A 15,234-nucleotide genomic window follows, 5' to 3' on the forward strand; every position below is an offset into this window, starting at 1 on the left:
AGAACGTTCTGATGAAGCCTTTCCTAAGCTGAAACAGCATACATGGAAGAAGCAGTTACCTTAGGACACATCATGCTAACAGATGCACAAAATAAATCGAGATGCAGCACAGATGCTCACAGACACAGTTCAAAGCGCTAGTGCCTTGATGCAGAGCTGCTGAGTGTAGCTCCTGGGGAAGGAGATTGGTGGTGCCACTCTGGCTGCTCTGAGTGCTCACTGCTTCTGCAAGAGCTTGCTGCAAAACAGAAGCTGGATGCTGTTTTACCTTTTGCCTTTTTTTGTAAAAGTAAAAGTCCTCTTCAAGTTTCTTTCCATTAGTGAAAACAGGTACTAATGTACGTCTTTCATAGAAGCGAAGCAGTGCAAAGTGGTTTCAACAAGTGGGGACTGCCTGTAGTTGAGGAGCAATGAGCCCTTTCCTGTCACAATCAGGGCAGAAACAGAAAGCAGAACATCTGCTTCCTCGTCACCACACTTATTCTGAAAAAATAAACCAGCGGCATCGCGACCACGGTTTTAGCTTTAAGATTCTGTCAGAGCTTTGTCAAGACGTGAAGGAACTCATTTTTATGTTGAGTTTTGCCATGCAGGTACTCTTACCGAAGTCCTCCAAAATCCAAATACAGGTATAGTAAGAAGTCCAGTAAGCTGTGTATAGAAAATTTATCTTAAACAGTAGTTAATGAAACGATCCAGGAATGACCACCCTCCCCAAGTGCTTTCTCTAAACAGCCAAGTCTGGGGTGTGTGAGGCCAATCAAGCCAGCCAAGTCTGGCTTTGTGTCCATCACACTTCAGGGAGGAACAGGGCCTAGCGCTGCCCTGAGGTAAGGACAGACTCAGCCCTCTCGGAATCTGCAGTAAGCTCTCATTTATACTGAAAACATGGCTCCTTAGGAAAATTAGGATTCAGTGAGCCTCCTCTCCCTTGCAGGATGGCATTAAAACATTCTGAAGGTTCCTTACAGGCCCTGAGGTTAACAGTCCTTCATCATGCCTTTGTTAAACAGATTGGTAGTATCTGCTGGATGCTTCCTTCTAAGGCCCAAAAGTAAATGACTGCTCAATGTGGACCTTGGGGAAAACCTGAGATTCTGTTGCTGACAACAGATGAGATTTATGGTTGTAATAAACAAGGATGGATTTGATCAATTAACCCAAGACAGTACAACCCAAAGACAACAAATCCTTGCCTTTACGAGGAAGAAACTCTCTTCCATCTTGGGCAGACAGATCAGCTGCAAAACCATACACATGATTCAGCACCTTGAGCTAATGAAAGTTTTAGAAGTCAATTTCCACAGTGTAAATCAATGTAGGCAGAGGGCTAAGAATGGAATCCCCAGGTAGGGAGGAAGTGAATTTCAGAGTAAGCGCTTAGGGAAGGAAGTTCCTCTGCACTTATTAGCCATGTTGAGCACCACCACTGTGCCAGCCTCAGCAGCGAACAAGACAGGTGTTTGCCCTGTCACACAGGGTAGAGAGAGAAGCGGGAAGGCAGGGCAACTGTGATGAGAACTGTGACGATGAACCCCAGCAGCCCTCCAGTTTCTGCTAACCCCTGTGACTTGCCAATGTGTTCAAGCAGTGGCAAGAAGGAAGCAGGTTGAAAAACAGGCAAGGGTCTTCCGTTTTAAATAAAGGTAACGGAACACAACTGACTAACATGAAGCAGTCCAGGGAGGGGGTGGCCAGTAGTTAGCTTTTGAATGGTATTTTCAAACGGTAACTGGTGGCTGAGGGTCAATAACTAACTAATCAGGAACATGATGTGGAAACTCTCCAGCAAGTGACACAGCTCCCCAGACCAAGCACAGCACCATCTGGAGGTCAGGCCTGCTGACGCTCCAAGTAACAAGAGCGGGGCTGACCCACTGCACTGGAGAGGAGCACTGCGCCTAAGTCTTCAAGGAACCAAGCAAACTGGCTCAATTCGGCAGACACCCCTACCCAGATCGAGGAACCACCACGGTGCAACGCTAACAACATCAAGAGGCAACCACGTCTCATCAGTCGCGGTCCCTTCTGGTTGAAGATACTGAGCAGTGACACTAGGTTTGGGGAACGGGGGGAAAGCCAGAGCAACCGGATGCCAAGCTGCTCCTGCTGCCCCTCAGACAGTACTCCCAGGCCTGCCACCAGCTCTAGAGCCGTGGCTGCCTCACTGCCAGGAATCACAAACTCAAGGAGCCACAGGGGCTGGACAGGAAATGCCAAGGAGTGAGGCAGTCCGGGTGGGGAGGGTGAGCCGGAGGGCACAGTCTTCTGACAACGAAGGCAGATCCTGGATGCAGGGCCAGTGTTTCCCTAACCTGCTTCAGAAGCCAGAGATCTCAATTTTTGTCAGCTCTTGACTTTTAAATGTTGGCAGCAGACCAAACCAAAGCACAACTGCAGGCCATGTTTGGACCACAGGCCTCTCAGCTTGCAGCCTCGTCATCTGGAGGTTGAACAAGAACTGCCCGGGTCCCTGAAACACACCCACCACTTCCAAGGCCTTGGGGGAAGAAAGGTCTCGTGAACGCGATGGGAAAACAGGCCCGGCACTGCAGCTGCTGGTGGCATTCCTGTTGACTTGCAGCTCCACTGAAGAGAAAAGAGCAGAGACCAGAGGGTTTTTCCAGGGGAAGCAAGTGTGGCCTTCAAGGAGCCCCAGGCAGGAGTCAAAGATGAGATCACTCTCAAGTGGCTCAAGAAATGAAAAGGGTTTATTAGCCCGCTTCCAGGACAGGGACCCGGGGCAGTGGCTGGGCTCAGTGTTCTCACATTCAGAGGGATTAAAAAAAAAGGCAGCAGTGATACCTGCCTGACTGCGTTCCCTCGGTCTGATCGACACAGCTTTGTGCTCACAAAACCATCCTCTCCTTCTGCAGGGAGGACACAGGGCCCGGAGGAAGCGAATGGCTCGGCTCTACTCGTGGCCCTTACAGGCAGAGTCTGGACTGGGGACCCCGGGCAACAGATATTCTGTTCACACGGAGCAATACTTGGATCTGGAAGGGAGGGGCAGCGGGGGGCACTGGGCAGCCGCTCTGAAGGGCCGCAGCGCTAGCCCCAAGGCCGGGGGCTGCTCCCACTCCCTGACGCCCCGGGCAGGTTTTAAATTTATAAACAAGTCAAAAATCCAAGCAGCATTAATTTAGGGGAACAGAGAATGGTTTAAAATAAAACCATGGAAGGGGGGCAGGACAAGGAGACGGTGAGCATCCAGAAGAGGAAGAGGAGGAGGAGGAAGCAGGAAGAGCCAGTACCTCCCAGGTACCGAATGTGCTTCTGCGACTCCGTGGCAGGGAGGCCCTTCCTTCCTGCTCCCCCGCTGACAGCCGGTCAGCAGGGGGACGCTGCAGCGGCCTTGGGACAAGCCCTGGAGCTCTGTGTGGCCACAGACCTGGGGAGTACCGTGGATTGACCCCAATCAACCTCCCACCTTCACCATCAGGCAAGTGCAGAAGCTTTTAGCTCTCCTGTCCAAAGTCCTCTGAGAATTTCTTCACTTTCAGAAGGTCTTCTGCATTCACAGTGGGCCGAGTGGTGGCCAAAGACCGGAGCATGTCTGACTGCAAAGAGAAGGTGAGGCAGGTCAGGGGGCCGGGCTCCAAGCCCAGCTCAGTCTCAGCCCCAAGCAGTCCGGGGTAGGAAAAGCCCCACCTCTGAGGTTACCCCCAAGTCCCAAATGCAGAACTCCCACTGCCTGGCTTCTGTCTGATGGCCTACTGGGGCAACCCGTAACATTTCTAGACAGCCTACTTCCGGTTGAGGGAAACTTAAGTTCCTGTTATCGCTTAACTCCTGTGAGAAGCTCCTTGTGAGTGCGCGCCCACCACACCAGGCCCAGTGATCTTGCCTGACACCACCTCACAGGACAGGCAAGACCACTGGCAACGCTGAGATAAGGAGAGGCCAGGAACAGTGAGCCTGCGCAACTGCACCAATCAACAGTGCTGAAGACAGGTACTGGTTCCTTCTGGGTAAGAAGGCCAACCCCAAAGGTACCAAAGAAGCAGTCCTCACCCGGCCTTTACTCTTCCTGTTGAAGAAGATACAATTCTAACACTACGGCCTCCATCCTGGGTCCCCACTGAGTCTGGTATAAGGAGCGCCAGGTCCTCAGAGCCCCAAAGACCATTCTGTCTAGGAGTAGCCACAACAGCACAGAACATGGAAGGGGAGGAACAGATTTTATTCTTGGACTGAAACCCCCAGGTTCCTGGGTTCTCTGTAGTCCTTTCTCCCAGCCAGCCACTTACCATGCAAACCACAGGCTCTAGGAGTTTGTCACCAGGGACGTCCATCCAAGTCATTTCCATGGCTCCTGGGTCCCCCGGCGAGCATGGGGTCAGGAGGTCATCGATCATAATGCTAGGGTTGGTGCGGGAAGGGCCACAGACCTGAAACCAAACAGGAGCCGGAATGGCTGGAGGGGCTGCCCCTTGGCATCTGGGGAAGGGGTGGGACACCTCGGGTTTCTGAGCCCTGAGGAGAAGGTGACAGCATGATGTGGACAAAGGCCTGGGTTTCTAGATCAGCAGTGATCTGAGTGATGGGCTCCTTCAAACTCTTGGGCTCTGGGAGTCTGGGTGGCTCCAAATCCAATTTCAGAGGTTTGCGATCAGCATGCTGTTCCAGCTGTTGTTCCCCAGAACCACAATCTGTAACCCAAAGGCCTAGAAAGCTTCCTTTCCTCATCAGCTCCATCAAATCTCACCATGAACGCAATGACGTCAAAAGTGGTTTTCCAACTGAAGGCTGCCTGTTCCATTGGCAACATTTCCCCAAGTATCTCCTTGGACTCAACGCTTACGTCCTTCAACTCCTGACTCAGTTCACTCAGGGTGCCCCATCCATTAAGACAGCAACCTACCCACACCCCCTCCAAATCTCAGAACACCAGACCTCCCTCCCTTGCTGTTTTCCCCATCACCCTCTAAGAAAGGAGTCTTTGCTGTCTATCTCCCCTACTAGCAACAAGGCTCCTGTAAGGGTTTCCGTCTGCTGTGGTCACAGGTGTCTCCCAATACCCAGAGCAGAGGCAGCAGTGCCTGCGGTGACCCTGACAGACACCTGAATGCAGTTCCTCTTCGGGGTGTGCCATTTTGTGCCCCTCACTTTCAGACACGCAGCAGGGCCGACCACAAGCATTAGCACAGGGCTGACACAGGTGGCGGAGGCGGTGGGCACGGCACCCTGTCCTCTGGCACCACCCAATTTGAGGTGGTTGCCCTCAAGCCAGCATTGCAGGGGTGGTGGGAGCAGGTACAGTCCTGGCCCCTGAAGGCCAAGAACCCACCACACACTTAACCTCGGCTCCCAAGATGCACTGTCACCCAAGCAGCCAGAGAGCCAACATCCCCTTTCCTGTGATACCTTCTAGGCGGCTCCTTGTGGGCCCACTCACCTTTTTGAAGTGTGTTGCCGACTGCACTTTCCTCACGGGCTGCATGAGGGAGTCCCGCACAATGACGCTGATGTCTGCGCCCGAGTAGCCTTCTGTCTTCCGGGCCAGCTCGTGGATGTTGGCATCTGTGAGGTTGTGAGGAGTGCTCCCCAGATGCAATCGGAACATCTGGGCACGGGCAGCCTCCTCCGGCAATGGGATATAAATTCGCTTTTCAAACCTAGAGAGCCAAGCACACGGCAGGACTTGAAAGCGGAAGGCGGGACGGTCTCAACGGAGAGGCTTGGGGGCTCTCCAGAAGCCGGCCTCACTAAGGGCTCTGCAGACTCGGAGAAGCCGCCAGAGAAACAGGGTCCAGCTACATGCCTGCTGCCAGCTGCAGGCTGACCACGGCTGGAGACAGACCTCGGCCCTGGGCTTCTCCAGGGAAGACTCACCTCCTTCTAATGGCCGAGTCCAACACCCACGGGATGTTTGTGGCACCTAGCACCAGAGTCCCATCATTGTTGTTCCCCACCCCTGTGGACAGAGGGAAACAGACGCCACTCAGCCCCTGCCAGGCTCAGGCAGGGCCTGGGGGGGAAGGATCTCGGGGGCTCTGTGTCCTGAACGGGAGCTGTCCTTGATACCCCCGGCAGGGCCCTGGCAAGCCTTACCGGGGTACAAGCCCCACAGCCCTGCCCACCTCGGGAAGGGCAGAGAGGTGGCCGGCCAAGGCCTCAATGAGAGGGAGCTAAGACCTGCTTCTCTGCTATCCCTCCACCGTAAGAGCAGTCAGATTCAGCCACAGCTAAATACCAAAGCCCGGGGCTGGCTTCAGGTGGGGCAAGGAGTGGGGAGGGGACCCGGGACTGGCACGCACCCTGCATCTGGACTAGGAACTCCGTTTTGATCCTGCGGGCAGCCTCGCTCTCATTCTCGTTGCGGGATCCGCAGAGCGAATCCACCTCGTCGATGAAGATGATGGAGGGCTTGTGCTGCCGGGCCAGCTCGAACAGGTTCTTGACTAGCCTGTAAGGGGAGACACGGGTGGGATCCTGGCCCAGCCCGGGTCCCTGGCACCACCCTCCTCTCGCCCTTCCCTTGGAGAGGCTGAGTCGACAGAAAAAACAGTAGTAACAAGTCCTCAGGCAGCCCTGCACTGGGAGGAAGAGCAAGCCTCAGCATCAGTCTCGAATCCCGGCAGCCCCGTTCAGTAGCTCTGGACAAGGACCAGTTCCTTCCCTTCCTCTCAGCCTCAGTCTCCTCATCTGCAAAATGGGAGCCGGTGTGGGGAATAAGTTAACTGTATAAAGTCCCCAACGGAGGACACTTAGCTGAAACCCAGTTACTGTGAGTGCCTTTCCTTTCCCCTCATGTGGACTCATGGCTCCCAAGTGACCTTCCAGTCTCAGCTGGCTCTGTCAGGACTGCGTCCCACCTGACAAGCTAGCAAGATACCCCTCTCCCAGAGCCTCTGGGAGGAGAGTCCAAGGTCAGGGAAGCCAGACCACGAGCAGCCACTGCAGCTGCCGTGGGAGCGGAGCCTGGTGGTGGACTCACTTCTCGCTCTCCCCCAGCCACTTAGACATCAAGTCTGAGGAGGACACGGAGAAGAAGGTGGAGTTGTTGGCCTCGGTTGCCACTGCTTTGGCCAGGTAGGATTTCCCTGTGCCGGGCGGTCCGAAGAGCAGTATCCCCCGCCAAGGGGTGCGCTTGCCTATGAGAAAGAATGAACTCGAGTGAGCTTCTTCCTGACTGGGGAAAGGGAGAGAAAAAAGCAGAGGGGCCGGAGTCACAGTAAATACGGCCGGGAATAAAAAGCTCTATAAGACGACTTTGCCGTAGAGGCAAAAGAGTCAAGGCAACTAAATCACCTGCTGAGAGCTTGGTCCTGGCCCTGGCTCCTGACCCCCAGGACCTGGTAAAGTGACGCTGGCTGGCACTGGTTCCTGACCCTGCCTACACTGGAATGATTCAAAGTTCTAGTCACAAAAGTGTCTCTGACATGGAGAGAAGCCAAGGAGTAGGTGACTGCGGTGAGCCGGCCCCGGACCCTCCCTTGACGGAGAGCACTCGGGAGGGCCAGGCCCTCGCCTGCTAGGGGTGAAGGGAGCCGAGTTGCCACCTACCCCCTGGATGCCTGCATCATGGGCGCCATGAGCTGGCGCTCTCAGAAGCCTGACTTTTGTGCACTGGGGCCTAAAGTGACTTAACTCTTACCTGTGAACAAGTGCGGGAATTTAATTGGCAAAATGACAGCTTCTTTGAGGGCCTCCTTGGCTCCCTCCAGCCCGGCCACATCATTCCACCGGATGTTGGGCTTTTCCATCACGACGGCACCTGCAGGACCAAGACAGAGGCTTCAACCTGGAGCCCAACCCATCTGGGGGTCCCTGCCACCACCCGCCACCACCTCCCTCCCCGGCTCCCACCACCATGGGCCCCAAGCTGCTTACCCATCAGCTGCTCTTGCAATTTCTTTTTCTCTGGATTATCCCCTTCACTGTCACTATCGCTGCTGGGAAAGGAGACAGAAGATGACAGGCCGGAGTGAGAGGCAGCCAGCAAGGAGGCTCAGAGAGCGAGGCCAGGCTCTGACGGCCAGCCTGGTGCTAAACAGACACTTTCCCTGCTCTACAGTGGTTGACAGGTCCGCAGACAAGGCATCCCAAGGATGTCGGGGCTGCACATCGTCAGCAATCCCCTCTGGATCCTCCAGGAAACATTCTCCTCACCCACCCTTGCTTCTTCACGAAGGGCAGAGAACTGAGACATGTGCGCTCTCAAGAAGGCCGGCGAGGGCCCTGTGCTCTGGCTGGACTTCAAGAGCAGCCGGGCAAGCACTGGGAGCTGCTCCTGGCCTTTCACGGGGACTCACAGCAGGACAGTATGTGGCTGTGCCTCCAGGGCCAAGCCCGATCTGGACAAAAGTTATGTGTCATCCTTAGAACTCTTCCAGGCCCCTGGGTGGGTCCTCTCAACCCAGGAGTAGAGCTTCCCCACTCGGGAGTCGGGGGCAGAGCTGACACATCACCTTTCTCTCTCCTATTCCACCACCTCTGGGCTGCGCACCCTCCCTTCACCTCTAGGACATCACTGGCCTTTGTGCTCAAACCACAGATCTGAGGTGACCAGTTGTGGAGAGAACGCTGGCTTTAGAGTCCAAAACAGAGGCCCCAGGTCTGGGTCCAGACTCTATCAAGTAACAGCTCTGTGACCGTGGGCATCCCTGAACCTCTCTGAGCCTGCTGCTGTCCATCCCGTGAAGATGAGAACTTCTGATAACACAGCTGGCACTTGTTTGATCCTTACTGCGCTCCAAGCTCTCTTCTCCGGGCTTTTCCTGCATCATCTCATTTGCTCCTTAGGGCAACACTGGGAGGGAAGTCCCACTACCTTCCTCCTCCTACAGATGAGGAACTTGTAGGCCCAGCAGGGTCATGGCTCTTGTCCAGGGTCACATGACTAGGAAGTGGCAGAGCCAGGCTGGATCCTGACAGTCTGGCTGCAGAGTCCAGGGCTGACTCCCCACCCTGCCCACAGCTTTTCCATACAGATCTAGTGAGACAACGGACGTATGTTTCCTGTAAAGGGCTCGGTGAAGGCAGCTGCAGGCATCATCTCTATAACAAGTAGAATTCCCCAAAGGATGGCACCAAGACGCCAGTGACACAGGAACCGGACCCTGCGCGCGGGGCTACTGGCCCCGCCGGGTCCTCCACTCCTCCGTACTCACCCCTTACTCTCGCTTTGATTCTCCTTGACTGGCTTCTTGCCATGCTTCTCTTTGTTTCGTAAGTAATCCTTCAGCTTCTCCGCCCGGTCCAGGTACTGCATGCACTTGGCTCGAATGCTCTCCTTGGCCTTGTCGCTGTGTGCTTCATCTGCAGAAGGGGAACCACAGAGGGGCCCCTGTGAGCTCCGTGTGCCCGCCCTCCTCTCACGGGGGCTCTGAGGCTAGGGAGGACCCTGTGGGGGACTCACATTTGATAGCATGCAGGAAGTACTCCACGGCATGCTGGTAGAGCCGGAGCGCCTCCTCGTAATTCTTGGCTTTATCCTCTTCTGTGGCTTTTGTCACCAGATCAATGGCTTTCTGGAAAGGCAAAACACACAACCCAGTGCTTCCCACGAGATCCAGAAAGCCCCTGGGTTCTGGGCAGCAGGAGTACACTGATAAGAGATATTGCCAGGCCCGGGAATCCATCAGCTGCAGACCTTTATGTTGGCCTACTGTCCAACATCAACTAGAAAGGCCTTGAAAGGAAGCTTTAAAAGATAGCTGTCCCACTTCACAATACACTCATACAGTTAAAAGCAACTGCCTTCTCAGTCAAGCGGAAGCCTGATCAAGTATCTCAGGTTAGGGCTCAAAAGGAGTTCACTTTCTATTTCGCCATTTCGGGGGAAAGAGAAATAGAGCTGGACTGAGAGTCTGCAACAGGGCAAACAGCAAAACCAACTGATTGCTGCACTGTTCAGCATGGAGGCCAGAAACTGCCCTTGACCTTGTGGGCCAGAAAGGACCCAGCCAGCTAGGAAAGTCATTCATCAACCCAAGAGTTTTATGACATGGAATTGAAGGGATCTCTACTTTTTTGTATTAGCCCAACTCACTTCTTTAGGCTGAAAAAAGAAGACAGTTTCCCTAAAGTTGATTCCTAGGGAAGGGATGCTTAGCCACATGACTCAATACACGGATATCTCCAGGAAGAAAAGTGCCTGCTTACTTCAAAGGCATCTATGTGCTGCCAGTGGTGGGGAGTGAGCTTCCAGACCCTCCTGAGAACTCTGCAAGTGTCTTTGTGAGCCTCCTAAATCCTGCAGGCCTGTGCTCTGGACTGAACTGAAAGCCTGCTGGATCTCTCAGGCAGCTGCCCCACACCTACACATCCAGTTTTAGAAACCATGGCTTCACCAAGCTGGGAAGCACTACCAGAATTATCCTCCTCAAACTGAGACAGCACTAGACAGCAGGCAGGCAGAAACCACTGGCCACACAGCGAACAACAAGCCTTCCGACTAGCTCTTGGCAGGGCCCAGGGCCTTTGTGCAGCCCTTTCTCATCTGAAAGTTAGAAGTCTCAGAAAGACACAGAGAGTTCTGCAGAACTAACAGACTGGGACAGGTCAGGCCAGGCTGATGTTATACAAGCTCACCAGCTTGAAGCGATGAGGAAAGGCTACTGTTTTCCAGCCTCAGCTCCCTATACTCCTTACAAACAGATCACGGCTGGGAGCCCTGAACCTTCCCGGATGATCAGCTTAAACACAAACTTCAGGTGTTCACTGTCCTCCACGAGGCCACCCTTCAGACAGACCTGAAACGGCGTGCTCCTGTCACCAGTGACTCTCACCTCCAGAACACACCTCCAGGTCCTTGCACTTTTCCACTCTATACACTTTGCTTGGGTCTTTTTTGAAAGAGGGGCTTCAGAGCGATACTCTAGGAATGCTCTGCTTCTTGGGTGGCAAAGCAGGCCCACCCCCTCCCTCTTTCTAGATCCTCAGTGTACCTCAGAACACAGTCACTGTTTCTGGCAACCATACATAGTTTTTCACATACAAGAGGCCTGAGCTGCAATTTAGAGTCGAAAGGTTTTGCTTAACAGGAGGGAAAGGTGACAAAACTGTCAGCTCTGTGGAATCTCTAGTAACAGGTGTGGCAGAGGATAAGGATGAAAGAAAAGGATAACAAAAATATGCTTGGGTGGCAAGCTTTCCATAAAAGACCAGAATGTAAATATTTTAGACTCTCCTGCTGTATAATCTCTGTTGCAACTACTCAACTCTGCCTGTGTAGCCCCAAGGCAACCAGAGACAATATGTAAACGAAATGAGCAGGGATGGGTTCCAATAAAACTTTACAGACACTGGAATTTAAATTTCATGACTGTCACATATCATGAAACATCCCTTTTCCCAGACACTTAAAAATGTAAAAACCGGGGCTTCCCTGGTGGCTCAGTGGTTAAGGAATCCACCTGCCAATGCAGGAGATGTGGGGTTTGACCCCTGATCCAGGAAGATCTCACATGCGATGGGCACCACAACTAATGAGCCAGTGCTCTAGAGCCTGGCAGCCACATCTACTGAAGCCCTCGCACCCTAGAGCCTGTGCTCTGCGACAACAGAGAAGCCTGTGCCCTGCAACCAGAGTAGCACCTGCTCTCTGCAACTAGAGAAAAACCCACACAACAATGAAGACCCAGGACAGTGAAAAATAAAATAAATTTTTTTTTTCAAAAATGAAAGAACCCATCACATAGGATCACATATTATTCATATATACTTCCATTTATATGAAATGCTCAGATTAGACAAATGCTTAGGGACAGAGAATGGATTAGTGGTTGCCTAGGGTTGGGAGAAATAGACAGTTGGGGGCTGGAGAAGTGTGACTGCTAAAGGAGGCAGCATTTCTTTCTGGAGTGATGAAAGTGTTCTAAAAGTGATTGTGGCGATGACTGCACAGCTCTGAATATACTGTGAAAGTACCTCAGTCATGTCCAACTCTTTGTGACCCCATGGACTATACAGTCCATCCCATGGAATTCTCCAGGCCAGAATACCAGAGTGGGTAGCCTTTCCCTTCTCCAGGGGATCTTCCCAACCCAGGGATCCAACCCAGGTCTCCCACATTGCAGGCGGATTCTTTACCAGCTGAGCTACAAGGGAAGCCGAAGAGTACTGGAGTGGGTAGCCTATCCCTTCTCCAGCGGATCTTCCCGACCCAGGAATTGAACTGGGGTCTCCTGCATTGCAGAGGGATTCTTTACCAGCTGAGCTATCAGGGAAGTCTCTGAACATACTAAAAGCATTGAACTGTACACTTTAAATGGGTGAATTGTATGGCATGTGAGTTATATCTTAATAAAGCTTTCCTTAAAAAAAAAAAAAAAGGGAAAAGGCATTCTTAGCTCACAAGCCCTGGGAAGGTGAGATCTGCAAGCCATGTTGGTCCACCCCTGTGATAACAGCTTCCACTGGTAGCTGGTAAGGTTTGGCTCTGGACACCAGCAAATTCCTGGCCTAGTACCCACTGTATTCCATGCCTCTGTTCTCTTTCTCTCCACCTGGAGTAACTATCCCTGCTGCTAACTGCCATCCCCCCATTCTTTGACTACCGACCCAAATGCCTCTTCTTCCTCGACCTCTTGCCCAACTCCCCCAAGCAATGTACCTGTCACCACTTAATGAGCACTTAATATGTAGCTGACACTGTGTTAAGAATGCTTCACCTGAATCACTCGATCTAGAGCCATTATCACAACAACCCTACAGGGCATTACCCCATTTCACTGACAGGGAACCCGAGACTCCAAGATCAGCTAACAAGCCCAAGGTCACATGCTAGTGAGTGGCAGAACCGACATTCAAACTCAGGTCTGAGACAAAAAGAGCGCGTTCCTGTTTTCCGGCCCAGCTAGGACCAGCAGCACCTGGAGGACGGGTCAGTCATGCATCCAGGTGGCGCCACCCCAGCACCACCCGACGCGATCCAAGGAATGAATGAAGGGTCTTAGGCCGAGAAGAGGAAATTGGAGACCGGGGAAGGAACGGGGGTCTGTTCGAAGGGAGGCAGGAGGAGAAGAAGGGAGATCCAGCAGCCCGACCGCGGGCCCGAGCTTCCCGGGCGTCGCTGGTGAGGCCCGGGTGAGGCTGATCCCCAAGGCAGCCCCGGGTCGCCAGCTACACACAGTGACCTCGGGGCTCGGCCCGGCCTAGCGGGCTGAGCATTCTAAACGCGAAGCGACCCACGCTTCAGAGCGCGAGAAAAGAGAAACGGGCACAGGGCGACGGGGCGGCGGCGCGAGGCCGCGGCTAGGAGGAGGCCGCCCGCCCGCCCGCCCGCAGGCCCCGCCGCGCCTCCTTCGGCCTCCGCAAGCCGGGCTGGGCCGCGCCGAGGTACCTGGAGGGTTGACGTTGTCATTTCATCTCCTGGGTCCGCCCCACACCCCGCGGCGTTGCTTGCGGCCTCGGTCCTGCCCCGGGAGCCGAGGAGCTGGTCCGGCGCGGAGAGCCCGGTGGGTCGGCGCTGGGCAGGGGCAGGGCGGCCGCTCGCAGCCGGAGCGGAGTCCGAGGGCGAGCGAGGAGGGCAGCCCAGAGCGGTCGGGCCAGAGCCGCGCGGCTGCCCCCGGCGGCCACGGCCGGCACTGCAGGCCGCCGCGCTCAGCCGGGGCGGTGGGACCAGGGCGTGAGCAAAGGGGCGGGGCGGGGGCGGGGCGGGACTGGCCCCTCCTAGGGGGCGGGGCCGGAATCGGACAGGAATGAAATCATCCAGTCCTGCATCCCACTTGTAATAACACATAATCTATTGGGCAGGTTTTTTTCTCACAATAAGCCCGACTTCTCAGAGCTTTGGGTTCCTGATTTAATAAGTTATACTAATAATAATTAGTATCTGCCTTGTCTGCCTTTTGGAGGGAATGAATGAGCGAGCTAATGTAAACAGTGTACCCCACACTGGGTCTTAGACCCTAGTTACTGTTATAAAGATGCCAGTGACTCTGTCTAAAGCCAGTTCTGTTTTCCTTTATATTACTTTTCTCCCTAGGAAAGTGATTTTCTTAGGTCTCCAAAGCTGGGGGTTCTATCCAGGAGATTTTAAGCATAGCAGATTGGTTATTAACAGAAGCGCAGCGTGTTTAAAAACTAATAGGAAGAATCCAGTAAAGAAAGCTAGCCAATGGGAATGGGACCAAAGCCTAGGTGGGTGGATTGGCTGCAGACAGTAAAGTGGGAGCGGAGAAGATAGATGCCTACCTAGGCTGGGCGGAAGATAACAGGAAGTTAGGAGAGTACCTTTGGATGGCTTCTGTTTTCTTGGTGAATTAGAAGAAAAGAGAATCTGCTGATGGAGAGAAGGTGGAAGGCCTCGGGTTTGAGGAGAGTCCATTCTAAAGGAGATCAACCCTGGATGTTCATTGGAGGGACTGATGCTAAAGCTGAAACTGCAATACTTTGGCCACCTCATGCGACGAGTTGACTCACTGGAAAAGACTCTGATGCTGGGAAAGGTTGGGGGCGGGAGGAGAAGGGCACGACGGAGAATGAGATGGCTGGATGGCATCACCGACTCTGTGGACATGAATTTGAGTGTACTCCGGGGGTTGGTGATGGACAGGGAGGCCTGGCGTGCTGTGATTCCTGGGGTCGCGGAGAGTCGGACACGACTGAGCGACTGAACTGAACTGAACTGAACTGAAGGATGGTTTGAAATCATTTCAAGTGAACAAAGATGGTAAAGGGTGTCAACTCTATAAATGTATAGAGGTGACAATTTGTGTGTCTGTTAATCCCAAATTCCTAATTTATCATCCCCCTTTCCTACTTTAGTAACTGTAAGTTTGTTTTCTATGTCTATGACTATTTCTGTCTTGTAAATACTCACTTGTACCATTTTTTAAGATTCCACATATAAGTAGTATGTCTTTCTCTTTCTGATTTCACTTTGTATGATCATCTCTGTTGTTGTTGTATAGTTATAAGTTGTGTTTGACTCTTTTGTGGCCTCATGGACTGTAGCCCTCCAGCCTTCTCTGTCCGTGGGATTTTCCCGGCAAGAATACTGTAGTGGGTTGTCATTTCCTCCTCCAGGGGAATCTTCCCCACCCAAGGATCAAATCCTCGTTTTCATCATTGTAGGTGGATTCTTTACTACTGAGTCACCTGGAAGGTACATGATCATCTCTAGGTCCATCAGGTTCATCCATTTTACTGCAAATGGCATTATGTCATTCTTTTTTATGGATGAGTAGTATTCTATTGTATGTATGTACCACATCTTCTTTATCCATTCCTGTCAACAGCCATTTAGGTTGATTCCATGACTTGGTTATGGTGAATAGTGCT

The 15,234-nt window shown here is 53.1% G+C and overlaps 1 protein-coding gene across 2 annotated transcripts; it reads right to left on the reverse strand.

Annotated features, from left to right (window-relative positions):
• Positions 1-289: 289 nt before the first annotated feature.
• VPS4A (vacuolar protein sorting 4 homolog A) lies at positions 290-13,504 on the reverse strand. Of its 2 annotated transcripts, none has more exons than XM_088830002.1 (11): positions 13,292-13,504; positions 9,365-9,476; positions 9,117-9,264; positions 7,837-7,895; positions 7,601-7,720; positions 6,941-7,097; positions 6,261-6,409; positions 5,836-5,917; positions 5,399-5,618; positions 4,251-4,391; positions 290-3,560 (listed from the first exon to the last, which is right to left on the reverse strand). In XM_088830002.1, exons 1-11 carry the CDS (start codon positions 13,310-13,312, stop codon positions 3,459-3,461), a joined length of 1,311 nt encoding a protein of 436 aa, XP_088686128.1. In that variant the 5' UTR covers positions 13,313-13,504; the 3' UTR covers positions 290-3,458. The 2 variants fall into 2 exon arrangements, with proteins under 2 accessions (XP_088686128.1, XP_055268404.1); XM_055412429.2 differs by having other exon boundaries at positions 7,837-7,898; positions 13,292-13,502.
• Between the last annotated feature and the right edge of the window lie 1,730 nt (positions 13,505-15,234).

This window comes from Moschus berezovskii, chromosome 22 (assembly GCF_049115385.1).
Source record: "Moschus berezovskii isolate FMDL1 chromosome 22, NW_MosBer_1.0, whole genome shotgun sequence".
NCBI lineage: Eukaryota > Metazoa > Chordata > Mammalia > Artiodactyla > Moschidae > Moschus > Moschus berezovskii.